The sequence below is a fragment of the Mycteria americana genome, unplaced genomic scaffold (genome assembly GCF_035582795.1).
Source record: "Mycteria americana isolate JAX WOST 10 ecotype Jacksonville Zoo and Gardens unplaced genomic scaffold, USCA_MyAme_1.0 Scaffold_230, whole genome shotgun sequence".
Classification (NCBI taxonomy): domain Eukaryota; kingdom Metazoa; phylum Chordata; class Aves; order Ciconiiformes; family Ciconiidae; genus Mycteria; species Mycteria americana.
In genome coordinates this window covers 1-26,770 of record NW_027445569.1, presented here as the reverse complement: position 1 = coordinate 26,770, position 26,770 = coordinate 1, and the positions used below count along the sequence as shown (strand labels likewise).

The following is a 26,770-nucleotide window of genomic DNA, read 5'->3' as shown; positions in this document are numbered from 1 at the left end:
AGGCAGGGTTACAGGCAGGATGATGTGCGAGGTGCTGCCCATCCTATGCTGTGGGCAGGGTGCAGGCAGGACGATGTGGAGGTACAGGGGCTGCAGGCAGGATGATGGGCGAGGTGCTGCCCATGCCGTCGCAGGCAGGGCGCAGGCAGGACGACGTGTGAGGTGCTGCCCATCCCACGCTGCAGGCAGGACAATATGGAGGTACAAGGGCTGCAGGCAGGATGATGGACGCGGTGCTGACGTGCTGCCCGTGCCGTGTCGCAGGCAGGGCGCAGGCAGGACGATGTGCGAGGTGCTGCCCACCCCATGCTGCAGGCAGGGTGCAGGCAGGATGATATGAGCCGTGCTGCCCATGCCATGTTGCAGGCAGGGGTGCAGGCAGGATGATGTGTACGGTGCTGCCTGTCCCATGTTGCAGGCAGGACGATGTGCGAGGTGCTGCCCATCTCACGCTGCAGGCAGGGCGCAGGCAGGACAATATGGAGGTACAAGGGCTGCAGGCAGGATGATGGGCGCGGTGCTGACGTCCTGCCCGTGCTGTGTCGCAGGCAGGGTGCAGGCAGGCCGATGTGCGAGGTCCTGACCATGCATGGTGCAGGCAGGGTTACAGGCAGGATGACGTGTGAGGTGCTGCCCATCCCACGTTGCAGGCAGGACAATATGGAGGTACAAGGGCTGCAGGCAGGCCGACGTGCGCGGTGCTGACGTGCTGCCCGTGCCGTGTCGCAGGCAGGGCGCAGGCAGGCCGATGTGCGAGGTGCTGCCCATCCCATGCTGCAGGCAGGGCGCAGGCAGGCCGACGGGCGAGGTCCTGACCGTGCACCTTGCAGGCAGGGCGCAGGCAGGCCGATGTGCTGATGTCCTGACCGTGCACCTTGCAGGCAGGGCGCAGGCAGGACGATGTGCTGATGTCCTGACCATGCACCTTGCAGGCAGGGTTACAGGCAGGACGATGTGCGAGGTGCTGCCCATCCTATGCTGTGGGCAGGGTGCAGGCAGGACGATGTGCTGATGTGCTGCCCATGCCATGTTGCAGGCAGGGCGCAGGCAGGACGATGTGCATGGTGCTGCCCATCCCATGCTGCAGGCAGGGCGCAGGCAGGCTGACGGGCGAGGTCCTGACCATGCACCTTGCAGGCAGGGCGCAGGCAGGACGATGTGCTGATGTCCTGACCGTGCACCTTGCAGGCAGGGCGCAGGCAGGATGATGTGCGAGGTGCTGCCCATCCTATGCTGTGGGCAGGGTACAGGCAGGACGATGTGGAGGTACAGGGGCTGCAGGCAGGACGATGTGCTGATTTGCTGCCCGTGCCGTGTCGCAGGCAGGGTGCAGGCAGGCCGACGGGCGAGGTCCTGACCATGCACCTTGCAGGCAGGGCGCAGGCAGGCCGATGTGCTGATGTCCTGACCATGCACCTTGCAGGCAGGGCGCAGGCAGGACGATGTGCTGATGTCCTGACCGTGCACCTTGCAGGCAGGGCGCAGGCAGGACGATGTGCGAGGTGCTGCCCATCCCATGCTGCAGGCAGGGCGCAGGCAGGCCGACGGGCGAGGTCCTGACCATGCACCTTGCAGGCAGGGCGCAGGCAGGACGATGTGCAAGGTCCTGACCGTGCACCTTGCAGGCAGGGCGCAGGCAGGATGATGTGCGAGGTGCTGCCCACCATCAGCGAGGACGCCCGCCGGGGCTCGGGCTGCCCGGAGGAGCCGGGGCTGGAGCAGCTGATGGTGCAGATGCTGCGGGAGCGGGAGCGGCTGCTGGAGACCCTGCGGGACACCCAGGAGGGCCTGGCCACCGCCCAGCTCCGCCTGCGGGACCTGGCCCACGAGAAGGACTCGCTGCAGCGGCAGCTCACCAGCGCCTTGCCCCAGGTGGGCGGGGCGGGAGGGGGCGGGGCGTGAGGGGGCGGGGCGTGAGGGGCGGGGCGTGAGGGGGCGGGGCTTGAGGGGGGAAGGGAGGGGGGAAGGGGAGGGGGAAGGGGAGGGGGAAGGGGAGGGCAGAGTGAAGGGGAAGGGAGTGGGGAGGTGGTCAAGGAGAGGGGGCGTGGTTTAATTGGGGCGGGGCTTGAGGGGGAGGGGCTTGAGGGGGAGGGGCTTGAGGGGGTGGGGCTTGAGGGGGAGGGGGGAAGGGGAGGGCAGAGTGAAGGGGAAGGGAGTGGGGAGGTGGTCAAGGAGAGGGGGCGTGGTTTAATTGGGGCGGGGCTTGAGGAGGCGTGGCTTCAGGGGGCGCGGCTTGAGGGGAGGGGGAAGGGAAGGGGAAGGGGAGGGTGTGGGGTGGGCGGAGTTAAGGGGAGAGTTAAGGAGAGGGGGCGTGGTTTAGTGGGGCGGGGCCTAAAGGGGTGGGGCATGAGGGGCGGGGCTTTGGGGCGGGGTTTGAGTGGGAGGGGCTTGGGGAGGGGCGTGGGGTGGGTGGAGTTAATGGATGGAGCAGGAAGAGTCAAGGAGAGGGGCGTGGCTACACGGGGGCAGGGCTACGTGGGGCGGGGCGTGAGGGGGCGGGGTTTGGGAGGAGGTAAGGGGAGGGGGTGGGGTGGAGGAGGCAGCGTTTAAGGGGGCGTGGTTTCGTTTGGAGGTGTGGCTGTCAAGGGGCGTGGTTAATGGAGGGCGTGGTCAATTGGGGGTGGGACTCGTGGTCAGGGTGTGGGGTGGGCGGAGTTACAGGGAGAGGGAGGGGTGGAGTAGGGGAGGGAGTGGCTAAGTGGAGGCGTGGCTAACACGGGGCGTGGCTAATTAAGGGGCGTGGCTAATGAAGGGAGTGGGACCAGTGGCCAGGGCACGGGGGGGGGGGGGGGGGGGAGGAGGCGGGGCTAAGAAAAGGGGCGGGGATAAGGAGAAGGGTGGGGTGGAGGGAGAGGAGGAGTTAAGGGAGGGGCGGGGCTATTGGTGTCCCCATGTCCCCCCACGTCCCCAATGTCCCCCCATGTCCCCAATGTCCCCTCACGTCCCCCCATGTCCCCCCACATCCCCAATGTCCCCAATGTCCCCATATGTCCCCACGTCCCCCCACGTCCCCCATGTCCCCCATGTCCCCATATCTCCCCCCACATCCCCCACGTCCCCCCACATCCCCCCACGTCCCCCACGTCCCCCCATGTCCCCAATGTCCGCCCATGTCCCCCCATATCCCCCCATGTCCCCAATGTCCCCCCACATCCTCCCATGTCCCCAACGTCCCCAATGTCCCCCCATGTCCCCATATGTCCCCCCATGTCCCCCACATCCCCCCACGTCCCCCCATGTCCCCCACATCCCCCCACGTCCCCCCATGTCCCCCCCACATCCCCAATGTCCCCAATGTCCCCCCATGTCCCCATATGTCCCCACGTCCCCCATGTCCCCCATGTCCCCGTATCTCCCCCCACATCCCCCACGTCCCCCCACGTCCCCCCACGTCCCCAATGTCCCCCCACGTCCCCCCACGTCCCCCACGTCCCCCACGTCCCCCACGTCCCCCCATGTCCCCAATGTCCCCCCATGTCCCCATACATCCCCATGTCCCCCCATGTCCCCCCATGTCCCCCCACGTCCCCCCACATCCCCCCATGTCCCCCCACATCCCCCATGTCCCCCCATGTCCCCATATGTCCCCCATGTCCCCAATGTCCACCCATGTCCCCCCAAGTCCCCCACGTCCCCGATGTCCCCCCATGTCCCCCCCATGTCCCCATATGTCCCCCCACATCCTCCCACATCCCCCCAAGGTCCCCCACGTCCCCAATGTCCCCCCCTGTCCCCCCCTGTCCCCCCACGTCCCCCATGTCCCCCCATGTCCCCCAATGTCCCCCCAAGTCCCCCCAAGTCCCCCCAAGTCCCCCACGTCCCCCACGTCCCCCACGTCCCCCCACGTCCCCCCACGTCCCCCCACGTCCCCCCATGTCCCCCCATGTCCCCCAATGTCCCCCCATGTCCCCCCAAGTCCCCCACATCCCCCATGTCCCCCCACGTCCCCCATGTCCCCCCATGTCCCCCCACGTCCCCCCACGTCCCCAATTTCCCCCCATGTCCCCATACGTCCCCGTGTCCCCCCACGTCCCCCCCCCCCCCCCGTCCCCCTGTGCCCCAGGACCCCGCTGTCCCCCCCCGTCCCCTCACGTCCCCCGACGTCCCCGTGTCCCCAGGAGTTCGCGGCGCTGACGAAGGAGCTCAACCTCTGCCGGGAGCAGCTGCTGGAGCGGGAGGAGGAGATCGCCGAGCTCAAGGCCGAGCGCAACAACACCCGGGTGAGGGCCACCACCGCCCCCGCCACCGCGTCCCCGCGTCCCCGCGTCCCAGCTGCGACTGCAGCTCCTCGAGTGCCTGGTGTCCCCATGGCCCCATGGCCCCATGGCCCAGCTTCTCCTGGAGCTCCTCGAGTGCCTGGTGTCCCCATGGCCCCATGTCCCCCGATGCTCCTGGAGCTCCTCAAGTGCCTGATGTCCCCATGTCCCAGCTTCTCCTGGAGTCCCTCGAGTGCCCCATGTCCCCATGTCCCCATGTCCCCAGCTTCTCCTGGAGCTCCTCGAGTGCCCCATGTCCCCATGTCCCCATGTCCCAGCTTCTCCTGGAGCTCCTCAAGTGCCTGGTGTCCCCATGTCCCCATGTCCCCATGTCCCCATGTCCCCAGCTTCTCCTGGAGCTCCTCAAGTGCCCCATGTCCCCATGTCCCCATGTCCCAGCTTCTCCTGGAGCTCCTCAAGTGCCTGGTGTCCCCATGGCCCCATGTCGCCCGATGCTCCTGGAGCTCCTCAAGTGCCTGATGTCCCCATGTCCAGCTTCTCCTGGAGCTCCTCAAGTGCCTGGTGCCCCCATGTCCCCATGTCCCCATGTCCCCATGTCCCCAGCTTCTCCTGGAGCTCCTCAAGTGCCCATGTCCCCATGTCCCCATGTCCCCAGCTTCTCCTGGAGCTCCTCGAGTGCCCCATGTCCCCATGTCCCCATGTCCCAGCTTCTCCTGGAGCTCCTCGAGTGCCCCATGTCCCCATGTCCCCATGTCCCCATGTCCCCAGCTTCTCCTGGAGCCCCTCGAGTGCTGGTGTCCCCATGTCCCCATGTCCCCATGTCCCCCGATGCTCCTGGAGCCCCTCGAGTGCCTCATGTCCCCATGTCCCCATGTCCCCAGCTTCTCCTGGAGCCCCTCGAGTGCCTCATGTCCCCATGTCCCCATGTCCCCAGCTTCTCCTGGAGCTCCTTGAGTGCCCCATGTCCCCATGTCCCCATGTACCCCGATGCTCCTGGAACACCTCGAGTGCCTCATGTCCCCATGTCCCCATGTCCACCGATGCTGCTGGAGCCCCTCGAGTGCCTCATGTCCCCATGTCCCCATGTCCCCATGTCCCCATGTCCCAGCTTCTCCTGGAGCTCCTCAAGTGCCTGGTGTCCCCATGGCCCCATGTCGCCCGATGCTCCTGGAGCTCCTCAAGTGCCTGATGTCCCCATGTCCCAGCTTCTCCTGGAGTCCCTCGAGTGCCTCATGTCCCCATGGCCCCATGTCCCCATGTCCCCAGCTTCTCCTGGAGTCCCTCGAGTGCTCCATGTCCCCATGTCCCAGCTTCTCCTGGAGCTCCTCAAGTGCCTGGTGTCCCCCATGGCCCCATGTCGCCCCGATGCTCCTGGAGCTCCTCAAGTGCTGATGTCCCCATGTCCCAGCTTCTCCTGGAGTCCCTCGAGTGCCCCATGGCCCCATGGCCCCATGTCCCAGCTTCTCCTGGAGCTCCTCAAGTGCCTGGTGTCCCCATGTCCCCATGTCCCCAGCTTCTCCTGGAGCTCCTCGAGTGCCCCATGTCGCCATGTCCCCATGTCCTCATTTCCCCAGATGCTCCTGGAGCACCTCGAGTGCCTGCTGTCCCCATGTCCCACGTCCCCAGCTTCTCCTGGAGCACCTCGAGTGCCTGCTGTCCCCCATGTCCCATGTCCCCATGTCCCCAGCTTCTCCTGGAGCTCCTCAAGTGCCTGATGTCCCCATGTCCCCATGTCCACCGATGCTCCTGGAGCCCCCTCGAGTGCCTCATGTCCCCATGTCCCCATGTCCCCAGCTTCTCCTGGAGCCCCTCGAGTGCCCCATGTCCCATGTCCCCATGTCCCCAGCTTCTCCTGGAGCACCTCGAGTGCCTGATGTCCCCATGTCCCCATGTCCCCATGTCCCCAGCTTCTCCTGGAGCACCTCGAGTGCCTGATGTCCCCATGTCCCCATGTCCCCCATGTCCCCACCTTCCCCTGGAGTCCCTCGAGTGCCTGCTGTCCCCATGTCCCCAGCTTCTCCTGGAGCATCTTGAGTGCCCCATGTCCCCATGTCCCCAGCTTCTCCTGGAGCTCCTTGAGTGCCCCATGTCCCCATGTCCCCATGTCCCCAGCTTCTCCTGGAGCTCCTCGAGTGCCCGATGTCCCCATGTCCCCAGCTTCTCCTGGAGCTCCTCGAGTGCCCGATGTCCCCATGTCCCCAGCTTCTCCTGGAGCTCCTCGAGTGCCTGATGTCCCCATGTCCCCATGTCCCCAGCTTTTCCTGGAGCTCTTCGAGTGCCCCATGTCCCCAGCTTCTCCTGGAGCCCCTCGAGTGCCTCATGTCCCCATGTCCCCATGTCCCCAGCTTCTCCTGGAGCACCTCGAGTGCCTGGTGTCCCGCCACGAGCGCTCCCTGCGGATGACGGTGGTCAAGCGCCAGGCTCAGTCCCCCGCTGGTGTCTCCTCCGAGGTCGAGGTCCTCAAAGCCCTCAAGTCCCTCTTTGAACACCACAAGGCCCTCGATGAGAAGGTGGGTGCTGAGGGGGGTCATGGGTGGTCTTGGGGAAGTCTCTAGGAGCTCCCAGGGTGGTCTCAGGGGGTTCCTGGGGTGACCTGGTGGGACCTGGTGGTACCTAAGGGTGTTTCGGTGGTCCCAGGGCAGGGCCTGGGGTGACCCATGGGGGATCTGGTGGTCCCCAGGGGCTCTCAGGGGTCTCAGGGGGCTTCTGGGGTGACCTGGTGGCACCTGATGGTACCTGGGGGTTGTCCAGGGGGTCCTGGTGGTCCCATGGAGGACCTGGTGGTGCCCAAAGGTGTCTCAGATGTGCCAGGGGGCTCCTGGGGTGACCTGGTGGTCCCAGGATGGACATGGTGGTGCCCAAGGCTGTCTCAAGGGTCTCAGGGGGCTTCTGGGGTGACCCAGGGTCAGACCTGGTGGTCCCCAGGGAGGTCTCAGGGATCCCAGGGAGGGTTCTGGTTTGGCCTGGTGGGACCTGGTAGTCCCAGGGGGGACCTGGAGGTACCCAAGGGTGTCTCAGGGGGGTTCTGGGGCGACCTGGTGGTCCTGGGGGGGACCTGGAGGTACCCAAGGGTGTCTCAGGGGGGTTCTGGGGCAACCTGGTGGGACCTGGTGGTCCTGGGGGGGACCTGGAGGTACCCAAGGGTGTCTCAGGGGGGTTCTGGGGCAACCTGGTGGTCCTGGGGGGGACCTGGTGGTACCCAAGGGTGTCTCAGGGGTCCCGGGGGGGGTCCTCGGGTGACCTGGTGGGACTTGGTGGTATCCAAGGGTGTCTCGGGGGGGTTCTGGGGTGACCTGGTGGGACCTGGTGGTCCCAGGGGGCACCTGGAGGTACCCAAGGGTGTCTCAGGGGGGTTCTGGGGTGACCTGGTGGGACCTGGTGGTCCCAGGGGGCACCTGGAGGTACCCAAGGGTGTCTCAGGGGTGCCGGGGGGGGGTCCTCGGGTGACCTGGTGGGACCTGGAGGTACCCAAGGGTGTCTCAGGGGGGTTCTGGGGTGACCTGGTGGGAGTTGGTGGTCCCAGGAGGGACCTGGTGGTACCCAAGGGTGTCTCAGGGGTCCCAGGGGTGGTCCTCGGGTGACCTGGTGGGACTTGGTGGTACCCAAGGGTGTCTCGGGGGAGTTCTGGGGTGACCTGGTGGGACCTGGTGGTCCCAGGGGGGACCTGGAGGTACCCAAGGGTGTCTCAGGGCGGTTCTGGGGTGACCTGGTGGGAGTTGGTGGTCCCAGGGGGGACCTGGAGGTACCCAAGGGTGTCTCAGGGCGGTTCTGGGGTGACCTGGTGGGACCTGGTGGTCCCAGGGGGCACCTGGAGGTACCCAAGGGTGTCTCAGGGGTCCCAGGGGGGTCCTCGGGTGACCTGGTGGGACCTGGAGGTACCCAAGGGTGTTTTGGTGGTCCCAGGGCAGGTCCTTGGGTGACCCATGGGGCATCTGGTGGTCCCCAGGGGCTCTCAGGGGGGTCCTGGGGTGACCTGGTGGGGTCTGGTGGTCCCAGGAGGGACCTGGAGGTACCCAAGGGTGTCTCAGGGGCATCCTCGGGTGACCTGGTGGGACCTGGTGGTCCCAGGGGGGACCTGGAGGTACCCAACGGTGTCTCAGGGGGGTTCTGGGGTGACCTGGTGGTAGTTGGTGGTCCCAGGAGGGACCTGGTGGTACCCAAGGGTGTCTCAGGGGTCCCGGGGGGGGTCCTCGGGTGACCTGGTGGGACTTGGTGGTACCCAAGGGTGTCTCAGGGGGGTTCTGGGGTGACCTGGTGGGACCTGGTGGTCCTGGGTGGGCCTCACGGTACCCAAGGGTGTCTCTGGGGTCCCAGGGAGGTCCTGTGGTGACCCAGGGCATCTGGGTGGTCCCATGGGACTTGGGGAGGGGGCTGGGGACACCAGGAGGTGTTGGGGGGACCCAAGGGGGTCCTGGTGGGACTCAAGGGGGTCTGGGGACAGTCCAGGGGGGCCGGGAGCTCCAAGGAAGGGTTCTGGGGGGGCTGGTGGACACCCAAGGGGTCCTTGGACCCGTGGGGGGTTTGGGGGAGCCTGGGGGGGTCCTGGGGGCACCCAAGGGTGCTGGGGGGGACGTGGGTCACCACCCCACCCCACCCCACCCCGGCTTTGTCCCCAGCAGGTTCGGGAGCGGCTGCGGGTGGCTCTGGAGCGGGTGGCCGTCCTCGAGGAGGAGCTGGAGGTCTCCAACCAGGAGGTGGGTGACGCCGTGGGGCGGGTGACGCCGTGGGGCGGGTGACACCGTGGGGCGGGTGACGCCATGGGGCGGGTGATGCTGGAGGGTGGGTGTCCCCATGATGTAGTGCCCCCACGGGTGGGGTGTCCCCATGAGATGGTGTGACCACAATATGATGTCCCCATAGATGGGTGTCCCCATGACAAGGTGTCCCCATGGGTGGGTGTCCCCATGACGTGGTGTCCCCAAGTCCCCATGGGTGGTTGTCCCCATGCCGTGGTGTCCCCATGCCGTGGTGTCCCCATGACAAGGTGTCCCCATGGGTGGTTGTCCCCATGACGTGGTGTCCTCATGACGTGGTGTCCTCATGACATGGTGTCCCCAAGTCCCCATGCCGTGGTGTCCCCATGCCGTGGTGTCCCCATGACATGGAGTCCCCATGACAAGGTGTCCCCATGGGTGGTTGTCCCCATGGGTGGTTGTCCCCATGCCGTGGTGTCCCCATGCCGTGGTGTCCCCATGACATGGAGTCCCCATGACAAGGTGTCCCCATGGGTGGTTGTCCCCATGCCGTGGTGTCCTCATGCCGTGGTGTCCCCATGACGTGGTGTCCCCATGTTGTGGTGTCCCCGTGGTGGATGTCCCCACGGATGGCTGTCCCCATGTCGTGGTGTCCCCAAGTCCCCATGGGTGGTTGTCCCCATGATGTGGTGTCCCCATGTCCCCATGGGTGGTTGTCCCATGACATGGTGTCCCCATGCCGTGGTGTCCCCATGACAAGGTGTCCCCATGGGTGGTTGTCCCCATGACATGGTGTCCTCATGACATGGTGTCCCCAAGTCCCCATGATGTGGTGTCCCCATGGATGGATGTCCCCATGCCGTGGTGTCCCCATGCCGTGGTGTCCCCATGACATGGAGTCCCCATGACAAGGTGTCCCCATGGGTGGTTGTCCCCATGCCGTGGTGTCCCCATGCCGTGGTGTCCTCATGCCGTGGTGTCCCCATGTCCCCATGGGTGGTTGTCCCCATGTCGTGGTGTCCCCATGTCATGGTGTCCCCATGTCCCCATGACGTGGTGTCCCCATGTCCCCATGGGTGGGTGTCCCCATGGCGTGGTGTCCCCATGGTGGATGTCCCCATGACGTGGTGTCCCCATGGCGTGGTGTCCCCATGTTCCCATGGGTGGTTGTCCCCATGACGTGGTGTCCCCATGTCCCCGTGTCCCCATGTCATGGTGTCCCCATGTCCCCATGTCCCCGTATCATGGTGTCCCCATGTCCCCGTGTCCCCGTGTCCCCATGTCCCTGTGTCCCTGTGTCCCCGTGTCCCCGTGTCCCTGTGTCCCCATATCCCCATGTCCCTGTGTCCCTGTGTCCCCGTGTCCCCGTGTCCCACTGTCCCCGTGTCCCCATGTCCCCGTATCATGGTGTCCCACTGTCCCCATGTCCCCATGTCCCCATGTCCCTGTGTCCCCATGTCCCCGTATCATGGTGTCCCCATGTCCCCATGTACCCGTGTCCCACTGTCCCTGTGTCCCCGTGTCCCTGTGTCCCCGTGTCCCCATGTCATGGTGTCCCTGTGTCCCCATGTTCCTGTGTCCCCGTGTCCCCATGTCATGGTGTCCCTATGTCCCCCATGTCCCCGTATCCCCATGTCATGGTGTCCCCATGTCCCCATGTCCCCGTGTCCCCGTGTCCCCGTGTCCCACTGTCCCTGTGTCCCCATGTCCCCGTATCATGGTGTCCCCGTGTCCCCGTGTCCCCATGTCCCCATGCCCCCGTGTCCCACTGTCCCCATGTCCCCGTGTCCCCATGTCATGGTGTCCCTGTGTCCCCATGTCCCTGTGTCCCCATGTCCCCGTATCATGGTGTCCCACTGTCCCCGTGTCCCACTGTCCCCGTGTCCCCGTGGTCCCCATGTCCCCGTGTCCCTGTGTCCCCGTATCATGGTGTCCCCGTGTCCCACTGTCCCCATGTCCCCGTGTCCCCATGTCCCCGTGTCCCCGTATCATGGTGTCCCCGTGTCCCCATGTCCCCATGTCCCCATGTCCCCATGTCCCCATGTCATGGTGTCCCCGTGTCCCTGTGTCCCCGTGTCCCCATATCCCCATGTCCCACTGTCCCAATGTCCCCGTGTTCCCGTGTCCCCGTGTCCCCGTGGGCGGGTGTCTGTCCCCGTCGGCTGTGACGCCCACCCGCCCGCCCGCCCGTCCGTCCGTCCGTCCGTCCGCAGTCGCTGTCCCTGCGGGAGCAGCTCTCCCGGCGCCGCTCCGGCCTGGAGGACGCGCCCAGCGACGGCGACGCGCCGGTACGAGGGGTCGGGGGTCACGGGGTCGCGGCGGGGGGGTCGCGGGGTCACGGCGGCGGGGTCACGGGCGGTCATGGGGTCAGCGGGGGTTGGGGATTCCCGGGGTCAGGGGTCAGGGGTCGTCTCCTGGGGGAGGTGGTCCTGGGTGCCCTGGGAGGGGGATGCCGTGGGGTCAGGGGTCACGGGTCAGGGGGGTCACAGGTCAGGGGGGTCACAGGTCACGCCTGTCTGCGTGTCCCCCTTTGGCTTAGAGCCACTGGGGTCACAGCTGAGGGGTCAAGGTCAGAGTTCAGGGTCAGAGGTCGGGGGTCAGAGGTCGGGGTCTGGTTCAGGGGTCGGGGGTCAGGGGTCAGGGGGTCAGGGGTCATGCCCCCTACAAGGCCTAAGGGGGTGGGGGGAGTGCGCGGGTGGAGGGGCTGGGGGTGGGGGGAGTCAGGGTCAGGGGTCAGGGGTCGGGGGTCAGGGGTCAGGGGTTGGGATCTGGATCAGGGGTTGGGGGACAGGTGTTGGGGGTCAGGGGTCAGGGGTCAGGGGTCACGTTCCCCCGTACAGGCAGCGTCTGAGAGCCAGGGGTGGAGGGGAGTCAGGGTCAGGGGTCGGGGTCAAGGGTCAGGATCAGGGGTTGGGAGTCAGCGTCGGGGGTCAGGGGTCAGGGGTCACGTTCCCCTGTACGGGCGGTGTCTGAGAACCAGCAGCCGCTGCCAGGGGTGGACGGAGTCAGGGTCAGGGGTCAGGGGTCGGGGGTCAGGGGTCAGGGGTCACGTTCCCCCGTACAGGCAGTGTCTGAGAGCCGACAGCCGGTGCCAGGGGTGGAGGGGTTGGGGGTGGGAGTCAGGGTCAGGGGTCAGGGGTCAGGGGTCAGGGCTTGGGGGTCAGGGGTCAGGGGTCAGGGGCTGGGGATCAGGGGTCAGGGGTCAGGGCTTGTGGGTCAGGTGCCAGGGGGCTGGGTCAGGGGTCGGTGATCAGGGGTCGGGGTCAGGGTTCAGGGCTTGGGGGTCAGGGGTCAGGGGTCAGGGTCAGGGGTCAGGGGTCACGTTCCCCCGTACAGGCAGCGTCTGAGAGCTGACAGATGCTGCCAGGGGTGGAGGGGTTGGGGGGGGAGTCAGGGTCAGGGGTCGGGGTCAAGGGTCGGGGGTCAGGGTCAGGGGTCAGGACTTGGGGGTCCAGAGGTCAGGGGTCAGCAGGTCAGAGGTCACATCCCCCTACCTGCGAGCCAGCAGCCGGCCCGGAGGGGTTGGGGGTGGCGGAGGGAGTCGGGGTTGTACGGGGGGGGGGGTGGGGTGGAGGTCAGGCGCGGGGTGAAAGGTCAGAGGTCACAGGTCCCCTCTCTCTTCCCCAGGGCACCCCCGAGGGCCGGCGTCGCGAAGCGGAGCTGGAGGCCTCGCTGTGCCGGCAGCGGGCGGCGGCGGCCCAGCAGCGGGAGCGAGCGGCCGCCCTGTGCCGGCAGCTGGGGCGGCTGCAGGAGGAGGCGGCCGGGGCCCAGCGGGAGCTGGCGCGGGCCCAGGAGAGCGGGGCCAAGCTGCAGAGGGACCTCAAGGAGGTGGGGGGGGGGGGGGGCACCCCCAAAATGGGGGGGGGGGGGGGGAGGGAGGGAGGGGGCACCCAGATTGGGGGGAGGGACCCAGACTGAGGGAGGGCATCCCCAAAATGGGAGGGGGGGAGGAGGGAGGGAGGGGGCACCCAGATTGGGGAGGGGCACCCCCAAAATGGGGGGGGGGGGGAGGGGGCACACAGATTGGGAGGGGGACCCAGACTGAGGGAGGGCACCCCCAAAATGGGGGGGGGGGGAGGGAGGGAGGGGGTACACAGATTGGGGAGGGGCACCCCCAAAATGGGGGGGGGGAGGGGGCACACAGATTGGGGAGGGGGCACCCAGATTGGGGGGGGGAGAACCCACACTGAGGGGGGGCACCCAGATTGGGGGGGGGCACCCCCAAAATGGGAGGGGGGGAGGAGGGAGGGAGGGGGCACCCAGATTGGGGAGGGGCACCCCCAAAATGGGGGGGGGGGGAGGGGGCACACAGATTGGGGAGGGGCACCCCCAAAATGGGGGGGGGGAGGGGGCACACAGATTGGGGAGGGGGCACCCAGACTGAGGGAGGACACCCCCAAAATGGAGGGAGGGCACCCCCAAAATGGGGGGGGGGGGGAGGGAGGGAGGGGGTACACAGATTGGGGAGGGGCACCCCCAAAATGGGGGGGGGAGGGAGGGAGGGAGGGGGCACCCAGATTGGGGAGGGGCACCCCCAAAATGGGGGGGGGGGAGGGGGCACACAGATTGGGGAGGGGGCACCCAGATGGGGGGGGGAGAACCCACACTGAGGGGGGGCACCCAGATTGGGGGGGGGACCCAGATTGGAGGGGGGGACCCACACTGAGGGGGGACACCCCCAAAATGGAGGGGGGGCACCCCCAAAATGGGGGGGGGAGGGGGCACCCAGATTGGGGGGGAGCACCCACAGATTGGGGGGGGGGGCACCCAGATTGGGGGGGGGAGCACCCACACTGAGGGGGGGCACCCACAAATTGGGGGGGGCACCCAGGTTGGGGGAGGGCACCCCCAGATTCAGGGGAGCAGCCCCAAACTGGGAGCACCCATGAACTGGGGAACATCTGGACTGGGGAGCACCCCCGAACTGGGAGCACCCCCAAACCCAGAGCACCCCCGAACTGGGAGCACCCCCGAACTGGGAGCACCCCCAAACCCAGATCACCCCCAAACTGGGAGCACCCCCTAACCCGGAGCACCCCCAAACCCAGAGCACCCCTGAACTGGGAGCACCCCTGGACTGGGAGCACCCCCAAACCAGAAGCACCCCTGAACTGGGGAGCACCCCCAAACTGGGACAACCCCCCAACTGGGAGCACCCCAAACTGGGAGCACCCATGAACTGGGGAGCACCCCCAAACCCAGAGCACCCCCAAACTGGGACAACCCCCCAACTGGGAGAACCCCTGGACTGGGAGCACCCCCAAACTGGGAGCACCCATGAACTGGGGAACATCTGGACTGGGGAGCAGCCCCAAACTGGGAGCACCCCAAACCCGGACGCCGTCCCCATCGCTGTCCTCACGCGTCCCCGTGCTCTCCCTGTCCCCACCCGCATGGGGTCCCCTCTCTCCCGTCCCCGTCCCTGTCCCTGTCCCCGTCCCATCCCTGTCCCTGTCCCCATCCCTGTCCCCATCCCGTCCCTGTCCCCGTCCCTGTCCCCGTCCCATCCCCGTCCCCATCCCGTCCCTGTCCCCATCCCGTCCCTGTCCCCATCCCCATCCCGTCCCTGTCCCCGTCCCTGTCCCCGTCCCATCCCCGTCCCCATCCCGTCCCTGTCCCCGTCCCATCCCCGTCCCATCCCTGTCCCTGTCCCCATCCCCATCCCGTCCCTGTCCCCGTCCCTGTCCCCATCCCGTCCCCATCCCCGTCCCCATCCCCGTCCCCGTCCCTGTCCCCATCCCATCCCCGTCCTGTCCCCATCCTGTCCCCATCCTCGTCCCCGTCCCATCCCTGTCCCTGTCCCCATCCCCATCCCGTCCCTGTCCCTGTCCCTGTCCCCATCCTGTCTCCATCCCCGTCCCCGTCCCGTCCCTGTCCCCATCCTGTCCCCATCCTGTCCCCATCCCCATCCCCGTCCCGTCCCTGTCCCCATCCCATCCCCGTCCTGTCCCCATCCTGTCCCCATCCTCGTCCCCGTCCCATCCCTGTCCCTGTCCCCATCCCCATCCCGTCCCTGTCCCTGTCCCTGTCCCCATCCTGTCTCCATCCCCGTCCCCGTCCCGTCCCTGTCCCCATCCTGTCCCCATCCCCATCCCCGTCCCGTCCCTGTCCCCATCCCTGTCCCCATCCCCGTCCCCATCCCCATCCCCGTCCCGTCCCTGTCCCCATCCTGTCCCCATCCTGTCCCCATCCCCATCCCCGTCCCGTCCCTGTCCCCATCCCTGTCCCCATCCTGTCCCCATCCCGTCCCTGTCCCCATCCCGTCCCTGTCCCTGTCCCCATCCCTGTCCCCATCCCGTCCCTGTCCCCATCCTCATCCCCATGGCGTCCCTGTCCCCATCCCCATCCTGTCCCTGTCCCTGTCCCCATGCCGTCCCCGTGCCATCTCCATCCCCACGCCATCCTTGTCCCTATTGTCATCCCTGTGATGTCCTTGTCCCCCTCCCCATGCCATCCCTGTCCCCAACCCCATGCCATCCCTGTCCCCATGCCGTCCCCGTCCCCATGCCGTCCCTGTCCCCAACCCCATGCCATCCCTGTCCCCCTCCCCATCTCATCCCTGTCCCCATGCCGTCCCTGTCTCCATGCCATCCCTGTCCCCAACCCCATGCTGTCCCTGTCCCCATGCCATCCCCATCCCCATGCCATCCCCGTCCCTGTCCCTGTCCCCATGTCGTCCCTGTCCCCAACCCCATGCCGTCCCTGTCCCCATGCCGTCCCTGTCCCCATGCCATCCCTGTCCCCAACCCCATGCCACTCCTGTCCCCATGCCGTCCCTGTCCCCATGCCATCCCTGTCCCCAACCCCATGCTGTCCCTGTCCCCATGCCGTCCCTGTCCCCAACCCCATGCCATCCCTGTCCCCAACCCCATGCCGTCCCTGTCCCCAACCCCATGCTGTCCCTGTCCCCATGCCATCCCTGTCCCCATGCCGTCCCTGTCCCCAACCCCATGCTGTCCCCATCCCCATGCTGTCCCCCTCCCCATGCCGTCCCTGTCCCCAACGCCATCCCTGTCCCTGTCCCCATGCCGTCCCTGTCCCCGTGCCATCCCCATCTCCGTCCCCACGCCATCTCCATCCCCACCCCGTCCCCGTCCCGCGGGTCCCGTTGGGGACGTTGGGGACAGGCGCTGGCGCAGCGGGAGGACATGGAGGAGCGCATCACCACCCTGGAGAAACGCTACCTGAGCGCCCAGCGCGAGGCCACCTCCCTGCACGACGCCAACGACCGCCTGGAGAACGAGCTGGCCAGCAAGGACTCGCTCTACCGCCAGGTGGGGGGGCCGCGTCCCCGGGACCCCCACCCTGGGACCCCCACCATGGGACCCCCACCTTGGGACCCACCACCTGGGACCCCCACCCTGGGACCCCCACCCTGGGACCCCCCACCCTGGGACCATCACCTTGGGACCCACCACCTTGGGACCATCACCTTGGGACCCACCACCTGGGACCCACCACCTGGGACCCCCACCCTAGGAACCCCACCATGGGACCCCCACCCTGGGACCCCCACCTTGGGACCCATCACCTTGGGACACACCACCCTGGGACCCCCACCCTGGGACCCACCACCTTGGGACCCACCACCTTGGGACCATCACCTTGGGACCCACCACCTGGGACCCACCACCTGGGACCCCCACCCTAGGAACCCCACCCTGGGACCCCCACCCTGGGACCCCCACCTTGGGATCCACCACCTTGGGACCCACCACCTTGGGACCATCACCTTGGGACCCACCCTAGGAACCCCACCATGGGACACCCACCTTGGGACCATCACCTTGGGACCCACCACCTGGGACCCCCACCCTGGGACCCCCACCCTAGGAACCCCACCCTGGGACCTCCACCCTGGGACCCCCACCTTGGGACCCACCACCTTGGGACCATCACCTTGGGACCATCACCTTGGGACCCCCACCCTGGGACCCCCACCCTACGAACCCCACCCTAGGAACCCCACCATGGGACCCCCACCTTGGGACCCACCACCTTGGGACCCACCACCTTGGGACCATCACCTTGGGACCCACCACCTGGGACCCCCACCCTGGGACCCCCACCCTAGGAACCCCACCCTAGGAACCCCACCCTGGGAACTCCACCCTGGGACCCCCACCTTGGGACCCACCACCTTGGGACCCACCACCTTGGGACCATCACCTTGGGACCCACCCTAGGAACCCCACCTTGGGACCATCACCCTGGGACCCCCACCCTGGGACCCCCACCCTAGGAACCCCACCCTGGGAACCCCACCCTGGGACCCCCACCTTGGGACCCACCACCTTGGGACCCACCACCTGGGGACCATCACCTTGGGACCCACCCTAGGAATCCCACCATAGGACACCCACCTTGGGACCATCACCTTGGGACCCACCACCTGGGACCCCCACCCTGGGACCCCCACCTTGGGACCCCCACCCTGGGACCCACCCTGGGACCCCCACCCTGGGACCCCCACCTTGGGACCCACCACCTTGGGACCATCACCTTGGGACCCACCCTAGGAACCCCACCATGGGACACCCACCTTGGGACCATCACCTTGGGACCCACCACCTGGGACCCCCACCCTGGGACTCCCACCCTAGGAACCCCACCCTGGGACCTCCACCCTGGGACCCCCACCTTGGGACCCATCACCTTGGGACCCACCCTAGGAACCCCACCATGGGACACCCACCTTGGGACCATCACCTTGGGACCCACCACCTGGGACCCCCACCCTGGGACCCCCACCCTAGGAACCCCACCCTGGGACCCCCACCCTGGGACCCCCACCTTGGGACCCACCACCCAGGACCCCCACCCTGGGACCTCCACCCCGGGGCACAAACCCTGGGACCCCCATGTCCCACGGTGACGTCCCTGTCCCAAAGAGCTCCGTGGGGTGACGTCCCCATGCCCCACGGTGACGTCCCTGTCCCAAAGAGCTCCGTGGGGTGACGTCCCCATGCCCCACGGTGACGTCCCTGTCCCAAAGAGCTCCGTGGGGTGACGTCCCCATGCCCCACGGTGACGTCCCTGTCCCAAAGAGCTCCGTGGGGTGACGTCCCCATGCCCCACGGTGACGTCCCTGTCCCAAAGAGCTCCGTGGGGTGACGTCCCCATGCCCCACGGTGACGTCCCTGTCCCAAAGAGCTCCGTGGGGTGACGTCCCCATGCCCCACGGTGACGTCCCTGTCCCAAAGAGCTCCGTGGGGTGACGTCCCCATGCCCCACGGTGACGTCCCTGTCCCAAAGAGCTCCGTGGGGTGACGTCCCCATGCCCCACGGTGACGTCCCTGTCCCAAAGAGCTCCGTGGGGTGACGTCCCCATGCCCCACGGTGACGTCCCTGTCCCAAAGAGCTCCGTGGGGTGACGTCCCCATGCCCCACGGTGACGTCCCTGTCCCAAAGAGCTCCGTGGGGTGACGTCCCCATGCCCCACGGTGACGTCCCTGTCCCAAAGAGCTCCGTGGGGTGACGTCCCCATGGCCCACGGTGACGTCCCTGTCCCAAAGAGCTCCGTGGGGTGACGTCCCCATGCCCCACGGTGACGTCCCTGTCCCAAAGAGCTCCGTGGGGTGACGTCCCCATGCCCCACGGTGACGTCCCTGTCCCAAAGAGCTCCGTGGGGTGACGTCCCCATGCCCCACGGTGACGTCCCTGTCCCAAAGAGCTCCGTGGGGTGACGTCCCCATGCCCCACGGTGACGTCCCTGTCCCAAAGAGCTCCGTGGGGTGACGTCCCCATGCCCCACGGTGACGTCCCTGTCCCAAAGAGCTCCGTGGGGTGACGTCCCCATGCCCCACGGTGACGTCCCTGTCCCAAAGAGCTCCGTGGGGTGACGTCCCCATGGCCCACGGTGACGTCCCTGTCCCAAAGAGCTCCGTGGGGTGACGTCCCCATGGCCCACGGTGACGTCCCTGTCCCAAAGAGCTCCGTGGGGTGACGTCCCCATGGCCCACGGTGACGTCCCTGTCCCAAAGAGCTCCGTGGGGTGACGTCCCCATGGCCCACGGTGACGTCCCTGTCCCAAAGAGCTCCGTGGGGTGACGTCCCCATGCCCCACGGTGACGTCCCTGTCCCAAAGAGCTCCATGGGGTGACGTCCCCATGTCCCACGGTGACGTCCCTGTCCCAAAGAGCTCCATGGGGTGACGTCCCCATGTCCCACGGTGACGTCCCTGTCCCAAAGAGCTCCGTGGGGTGACGTCCCCATGCCCCACGGTGATGTCCCTGTCCCAAAGAGCTCCATGGGGTGATGTCCCCATGTCCCACGGTGATGTCCCTGTCCCAAAGAGCTCCATGGGGTGATGTCCCCATGTCCCACGGTGACGTCCCTGTCCCAAAGAGCTCCATGGGGTGATGTCCCTATGTCCCACAATGGTGTTCCCACACCAAAGGGCTCCATGGGGTGACGTCCCCATGTCCCACGGTGACGTCCCTGTCCCAAAGAGCTCCGTGGGGTGACGTCCCCATGTCCCACGGTGACGTCCCTGTCCCAAAGAGCTCCATGGGGTGACGTCCCCATGCCCCACGGTGATGTCCCTGTCCCAAAGAGCTCCATGGGGTGACGTCCCCATGTCCCACGGTGATGTCCCTGTCCCAAAGAGCTCCATGGGGTGACGTCCCCATGTCCCACATGTCCCCATGACCCACATGTCCCCACACAGGGGACCTCCATGGGGTGATGCCCTCATGGTGGTGGGCTTGATGGGACAGTGCTCCTCCCCCGAGAAGCTCCAGTGGGTGATTTCCCCCACCCCGTGGCCATGTCCCCCACCCCATGACGATGTCCCCCTCTCCATGGCCATGTCCCCCACCCCACGACGCTGTCCCCGTCCCCACAGAGCGAGGAGAAGGGTCGGCAGCTTCAGGAGTGGTTGGAGGACGCCAAGGCCAAGCTCCAGCAGACCCTGCAGAAAGCCGAGACCCTGCCCGAGATCGAGGCCCAGCTGGCTCAGAGGGTGGCAGCTCTCACCAAGGTAGGGGGGTCCTGGGGGGTTCTGGTGGGTCCTGGGGGGTGTTTGAGGGTCCTTGGGGGGTTCTGGGGTGGCTATGGGGCACTGCAGCCTTGACCAAGATGGGTGGAGGATCTAGGGGGGGTCTTGGGGGGGATCTGGAGGATTCTGCGGGGGACCTTGAGGGTTCTGGGGGGGACGTGGGGGTCCTGGGGGGTTCTTGGGGGGTTGTGGTGGGTCCTGGGGGGTCCTTGAGTGTCCTTGGGGGGTTCTGGGGTGGCTATGGGGCACTGCAGCCTTCACCAAGATGGGTGGAGGATCTAGGGGGGGTCTTGGGGGGGATCTGGAGGATTCTGCGGGGGACCTTGAGGGTTCTGGGGGGGACGTGGGGGTCCTGGGGGGTTCTTGGGGGGTTGTGGTGGGTCCTGGGGGGTGTTTGAGGGTCCTTGGGGGGTTCTGGGGTGGCTATGGGGCACTGCAGCCTTGACCAAGATGGGTGGAGGATCTAGGGGGGGTCTTGGGGGGGATCTGGAGGATTCTGGGGGGGACCTTGAGGGTTCTGGGGGGGACGTGGGGGTCCTGGGGGGTTCTTGGGGGGTTGTGGTGGGTCCTGGGGGGTCCTTGAGTGTCCTTGGGGGGTTCTGGGGTGGCTATGGGGCACTGCAGCCTTGACCAAGATGGGTGGAGGATCTAGGGGGGGTCTTGGGGGGGATCTGGAGGATTCTGGGGGGGACCTTGAGGGTTCTGGGGGGGACATGGGGGTCCTGGGGGGTTCTTGGGGGGTTGTGGTGGGTCCTGGGGGGTCCTTGAGTGTCCTTGGGGGGTTCTGGGGTGGCTATGGGGCACTGCAGCCTTCACCAAGATGGGTGGAGGATCTAGGGGGGGTCTTGGGGGGGATCTGGAGGATTCTGGGGGGGGACCTTGAGGGTTCTGGGGGGAACCTGGGGGTCCTGGGGGGGTTCTGGGGGTGGTCTGGGGGGGGTCCTGGGAGGTATAGAGGGGCTATAGGGGGCTCTGGGGCACTGTAGTGCTCATCAAGGTGGGCAAAGGGGTCCCTGGGGGGGTCCTGGGGGGTTCTGGGGGGGGGTCCTGAGGGTGTCTTGGGGGGTCTTTGGGAGTCCTGAAGGGTTCTGGAGGGGTCCTGGGGGGTTCTGGAGGGTTTGGGGGGGGTCCTTGGGGGTCCTGGATGGTCCTTGGGGGTCCTGGAGGGTCCTGGGGGGTCCTGAGGGGTCCTGGAGGGTCCTTGGGGGTCCTGGAGGGTTTGGGGGGGTCCTTGGGGGTCCTGGAGGGTCCTTGGGGGTCCTGGAGGGTTTGGGGGGGATTCTGGGGGGTCCTGGATGGTCCTTGGGGGTCCTGGAGGGTTTGGGGGGGGTCCTGAGGGGTTCTGGAGGGTTCTGGGGGGTCTTGGGATGTTCTGGGGGGTCCTGGGGGGTCCTGGAGGATTTGGGGGAGGTCCTGGGGGGTTCTGGGGGGTCCTGGAGGGTTTGGGGGAGTCCTTGGGGGTCCTGGATGGTCCTTGGGGGTCCTGGGGGGTCCTTCAGGGTCCTGGGGGGTCCTGGGGGGTCCTTGGGGGTCCTGGAGGGTTTGGGGGGGTTCTGGGGTGTCCTGGATGGTCCTTGGGTGTCCTGGCGGGTCCTGGGGGGTCCTGAGGGGTCCTGGAGGGTCCTTGAGGGTCCTGGTGGGTTTGGGGGGGGTTCTGGGGTGTCCTGGATGGTCCTTGGGGGTCCTGGAGGGTCCTTGGGGGTCCTGGAGGGTTTTGGGGGTTCTGGGGGGTCCTGGATGGTCCTTGGGGTCCTGGAGGGTCCTGGGGGGTCCTGGAGGGTTTGGGGGGGTCTTGGGGGGGGTTCTGGGGGGTTCTGGAGGGTTCTGGGGGGTCTTGGGGTGTTCTGGGGGGTCCCTGGGGGGTCCTGGAGGCTCCTGGGGGGTCCTGGGGTGGCTGCGGGAGCTGCTGCCCTCACCACAGTGGGCTCGGGGACACGGTGACCCACAGCTGGGGGGCTGCGCTCACCCAGGTGTCTCCACTGTCCCCACGTCCCTGTCCCCTCCTCCCCGTGTCCCCCTCCACTCCCACGTTCCCCTCTGTGCCCCGTGTCCCCGATCCCCCACTGTCCCCTCCCCCGTGTCCCCCTCGGTCCTGGTGTCTCTGTCCATCCCCATGTCCCTGTGGGTCCCCGTGGGTCCCCATGTCCCCATCCATCCCCATGTCCCCGTGGGTCCCCGTGTCCCTGTGGGTCCCCATGTCCCCATCCATCCCCATGTCCCCGTGGGTCCCCGTGTCCCTGTGGGTCCCCATGTCCCCATCCATCCCCATGTCCCCATCCATCCCCATGTCCCCATGTGTCCCCATGTTCCCGTGGGTCCCCATGTCCTCATCCATCCCCGTGTCCCCATGTGTCCCCATGTCCCTGTGGGTCCCCATGTCCCCATGTGTCCCCATGTCCCCATCCATCCCCATGTCCCCATTGGTCCCCATGTCCCCATCCACCCCCATGTCCCTGTGGGTCCCCATGTCCCCATGGGTCACCATGTCCCCATCCATCCCCATGTCCCTATGGGTCCCCATGTCCCCATCCATCCCCATGTCCCCATGTCTCCCCATGTTTCTGTGGGTCCCCATGTCCCTGTTCATCCCCATGTCTCCATGTGTCCCCATGTTCCTGTTGGTGCCCATGTCCCCTTGTGTCCCCATGTCCCCGTGTCCCCATGTCCCCGTGGGTCCCCATGTCCCCATCCATCCCCATGTCCCCGTGTGTCCCCATGTCCCCGTGTGTCCCCATGTCCCTGTGGGTCCCCATGTCCCCTTGTGTCCCCATGTCCCCATCCATCCCCATGTCCCCATGTGTCCCCATGTCCCCATCTATGCCCATGTCTCCGTGGGTTCCCTTGTCCCTGTGGGTCACCATGTGCCTGTGGGTCCCCATGTCCCCATCCATCCCCATGTCCCTGTGGGTCCCCATGTCCTCATCCATCCCCATGTCCCCATGTGTCCCCATGTCCCCATGTGTCCCCATGTCCCTGTGGGTCCCCATGTCCCCATCTATGCCCATGTCTCCATGGGTCCCCTTGTCCCTGTGGGTCACCATGTGCCTGTGGGTCCCCATGTCCCCATCCATCCCCATGTCCCCATGTGTCCCCATGTCCCCATCCATCCCCATGTCCCTGTGGGTCCCCATGTCCCCATCCATCCCCATGTCCCCATCCATCCCCATGTCCCTGTGGGTCCCCATGTCCCTGTGGGTCCCCATGTCCCCATCCATCCCCATGTCCCCATATGTCCCCATGTCCCCATCCATCCCCATGTCCCCATCCATCCCCATGTCCCTATGGGTCCCCATGTCCCCATCCATCCCCGTGTCCCTATGGGTCCTCATGTCCCCATCCATCCCCATGTCCCCGTGTCTCCCCATGTTCCTGTGGGTCCCCATGTCCCTGTTCATCCCCATGTCCCCATGTGTCCCCATGTCCCTGTGGGTCCCCATGTCCCCATGTGTCCCCATGTCCCCGTGTCCCCCTGTCCCCCCACGTCCTCAGGCCGAGGAGCGCCACGGGAACTTTGAGGAGCGCCTCCGGCAGCTCGAGGCCCAACTGCAGGAGAAGAACCAGGAGCTGCAGCGGGTGAGAGGCGGGACCCCCAACTGGGAGACCCCTGGGGGGCTGGGGGGGGTTCTGGGGTGTGTGGGGGTCCCTTGGGATCTGGGGGTCCCTGGGGACTGGGGGGGGGTCCTGGGAACTGGGGGTACCCTTGGAATTTGGGGGTGCCTGGGGATGCCCTTGGGAGTTGGGGCTCCTTGGGGATTGAGGGGCGCATGAGGGGGTCTTGGGGTCCCTGGGGGGGGGCTGAGGGGTGTCATGGGAGTGGGGGGGGGTTGGGGGCTCCCACAGGCTTGTATGGGGTTTGGGGGAGGTGCAGGGGGGGTTTTGGGGTCCAGGGGTTCATGGGGGGGGGGACTTGGAGGTGTCATTGGGGGACTTGGGAGGTGTGTGTGGCTTTCGGGGTGCACGTGGAGGGCTTAGGGGGGTTATGCAGGGGCTTGGGAGGTGTATGAGGGATTTTGGGGTCCCAGGGGTCTTGGAGGGGAGCTTGGGGGGGGACCTGGGGGGTGCATGAGGGGTTTTGGGGTGCAGGGGGTGTCATTGAGGGGCTTGGAGGGGTCATTGGGGGACTTGAAAGGTGCATGGGGGATTTTGGGGTACGGGGGGGGGGGGGGTCTGCAGGTAGCTCAGGGGGGTTGCTCTCCCTGTGGGGGCTCTGGGGGAAGGTGCTGGTGTTGGGGGGTGTCAGTGGGCCCCCCCCCGATGTTGAGGACCCCCCCCAAAGGCTCGTCAGCGGGAGAAGATGAACGACGAGCACAACAAGCGGCTGTCGGAAACGGTCGATCGCCTGCTCTGCGAGTCCAACGAGCGGCTCCAGCTCCACCTCAAGGAGAGGATGGGGGCTCTGGAGGAGAAGGTGGGGGGTTCTGGGGGGGTTCGGGGGGGTCCTGGGGGGGCTTGGGTGGGTCTGGGGGTCCTGGGGGGGTTCTGGGGGTTTGGGGGCTCTGAGGGGTCTGGGGAGCCAGGATGGGGGCCCTGGAGGAGAGAATGGGGAGGCTGGCGGGGTCCAGGGGAGTCTGGGGGGTCTTGGGTGGGTCTGGGGGTCCTGGAGGGGGTTTTGAGGGTCTGGGGGGGTCTGGAGGGTCTGGGGAGCCAGGATGTGGGCTCTGGAGGAGAAGGTGGGGGGTTCTGGGGGGTCCTGGGGGGTCCTGGGGGGTCTTGGGTGGGTCTGGGGGTCCTGGGGGGGATTCTGGGGGTTTGGGGGGGTCTGGAGGGTCTGGGGAGCCAGGATGGGGGCTCTGGAGGAGAAGGTGGGGGGTTCTGGGGGGGTTCTGGGGGGTCCTGGGGGGTCTTGGGTGGGTCTGGGGGGTCCTGGAGGGGGTTTTGGGGGTCTGGGGGGGTCTGGAGGGTCTGGGGAACCAGGATGGGGGCTCTGGAGGAGAAGATGGGGGGTTCTGGGGGGTTCTGGGGGGTCCTGGGGGGGCTTGGGTGGGTCTGGGGGTCCTGGGGGGGTTCTGGGGGGTTTGGGGGGCTCTGAGGGGTCTGGGGAGCCAGGATGGGGGCCCTGGAGGAGATGGTGGGGGGTCTTGGGGGATCCTGGGGGGTCTGGGGGGGTCTTGAGGGTCTGGGGAGCCAGGATGGGGGCTCTGGAGGAGAAGGTGGGGGGTCCTGGGGGGGTTCTGGGGGTCCTGGGGCGTCTTGGGTGGGTCTGGAGGTCCTGGGGGGGTTCTGGGGAGGTTCTGGGGGAGTTCTGGGGGTTCTGGGGGGGTTCTGGAGGGTCTGGGGAGCCAGGATGGGGGCTCTGGAGGAGAAGGTGGGGGGTTCTGGGGGGGTTCTGGGGGGTCCTGGGGGGTCTTGGGTGGGTCTGGGGGTCCTGGGGGGGTTCTGGGGGTTTGGGGGGCTCTGAGGGGTCTGGGGAGCCAAGATGGGGGCCCTGGAGGAGAAGGTGGGGGGTTCTGGGGGGTCCTGGGGGGTCTTGGGTGGGTCTGGGGGTCCTGGGGGGGTTCTGGGGGTTTGGGGGGCTCTGAGGGGTCTGGGGAGCCAAGATGGGGGCCCTGGAGGAGAAGGTGGGGGGTTCTGGGGGGGGTCCGGGGAGTCTGGGGGGTCTTGGGTGGGTCTGGGGGGTCCTGGAGGGGGTTTTGGGGGTCTGGGGGGGTCTGGAGGGTCTGGGGAACCAGGATGGTGGCTCTGGAGGAGAAGATGGGGGGTTCTGGGGGGTTCTGGTGGGTCCTGGGGGGTCTTGGGTGGGTCTGGGGGTCCTGGGGGGGTTCTGGGGGTTTGGGGGCTCTGAGGGGTCTGGGGAGCCAAGATGGGGGCCCTGGAGGAGAAGGTGGGGGGTTCTGGGGGGGGTCCGGGGGAGTCTGGGGGGTCTTGGGTGGGTCTGGGGATCCTGGAGGGGGTTTTGGGGGTCTGGGGGGTCTTGAGGGTCTGGGGAGCCAGGATGGGGGCCCTGGAGGAGAAGGTGGGGGGTTCTGGGGGGTTCTGGGGGGTCCTGGGGGGTCTTGGGTGGGTCTGGAGGTCCTGGGGGGGTTCTGGGGAGGTTCTGGGGGAGTTCTGGGGGTTCTGGGGGGGGTCTGGAGGTTCTGGGGAGCCAGGATGTGGGCTCTGGAGGAGAAGGTGGGGGGTTCTGGGGGGGTTTGGGGGGGTCCTGGGGGGTCTTGGGTGGGTCTGGGGGTCCTGGGGGGGATTCTGGGGGTTTGGGGGTCTCTGAGGGGTCTGGGGAGCCAGGATGGGGGCCCTGGAGGAGAAGGTGGGGAGTTCTGGGGGGGTTCTGGGGGGTCCTGGGGGGTCTTGGGTGGGTCTGGGGGGTCCTGGAGGGGGTTTTGGGGGTCTGGGGGGGTCTGGAGGGTCTGGGGAGCCAGGATGGGGGCCCTGGAGGAGAAGGTGGGGGGTTCGGGGGGGGTTCGGGGGGGTCCTGGGGGGGCTTGGGTGGGTCTGGAGGTCCTGGGGGGGTTCTGGGGAGGTTCTGGGGGAGTTCTGGGGGTTCTGGGGGGGTCTGGAGGGTCTGGGGAGCCAGGATGGGGGCTCTGGAGGAGAAGGTGGGGGGTTCTGGGGGGTTCTGGGGGGTCCTGGGGGTTTGGGGGTCCCTGAGGGGTCTGGGGAGCCAGGATGGGGGCTCTGGAGGAGAAGGTGGGGGGTCTTGGGGGATCCTGGGGGGTCTGGGGGGGTCTTGAGGGTCTGGGGAGCCAGGATGGGGGCTCTGGAGGAGAGAATGGGGAGGCTGGGGGGGGTCCGGGGGAGTCTGGGGGGGTCTTGGGTGGGTCTGGGGGGTCCTGGAGGGGGTTTTGGGGGTCTGGGGGGGTCTGGAGGGTCTGGGGAGCCAGGATGTGGGCTCTGGAGGAGAAGGTGGGGGGTCTTGGGGGATCCTG

At 67.4% G+C, this 26,770-nt stretch overlaps 1 protein-coding gene across 1 annotated transcript; it reads left to right on the top strand.

The window, feature by feature from the left end:
* Positions 1 to 1,628: 1,628 nt before the first annotated feature.
* Positions 1,629 to 24,318, top strand: LOC142403380 (liprin-alpha-3-like; the record flags this gene model as incomplete). Its single annotated transcript, XM_075489614.1, has 10 exons — positions 1,629 to 1,872; positions 4,119 to 4,220; positions 6,563 to 6,727; positions 8,834 to 8,911; positions 11,125 to 11,199; positions 12,539 to 12,739; positions 16,039 to 16,185; positions 19,758 to 19,892; positions 23,400 to 23,483; positions 24,187 to 24,318. Coding segments are annotated over exons 1-10 (1,350 nt in total), but the record flags the coding sequence as incomplete, so codon positions are not given.
* Between the last annotated feature and the right edge of the window lie 2,452 nt (positions 24,319 to 26,770).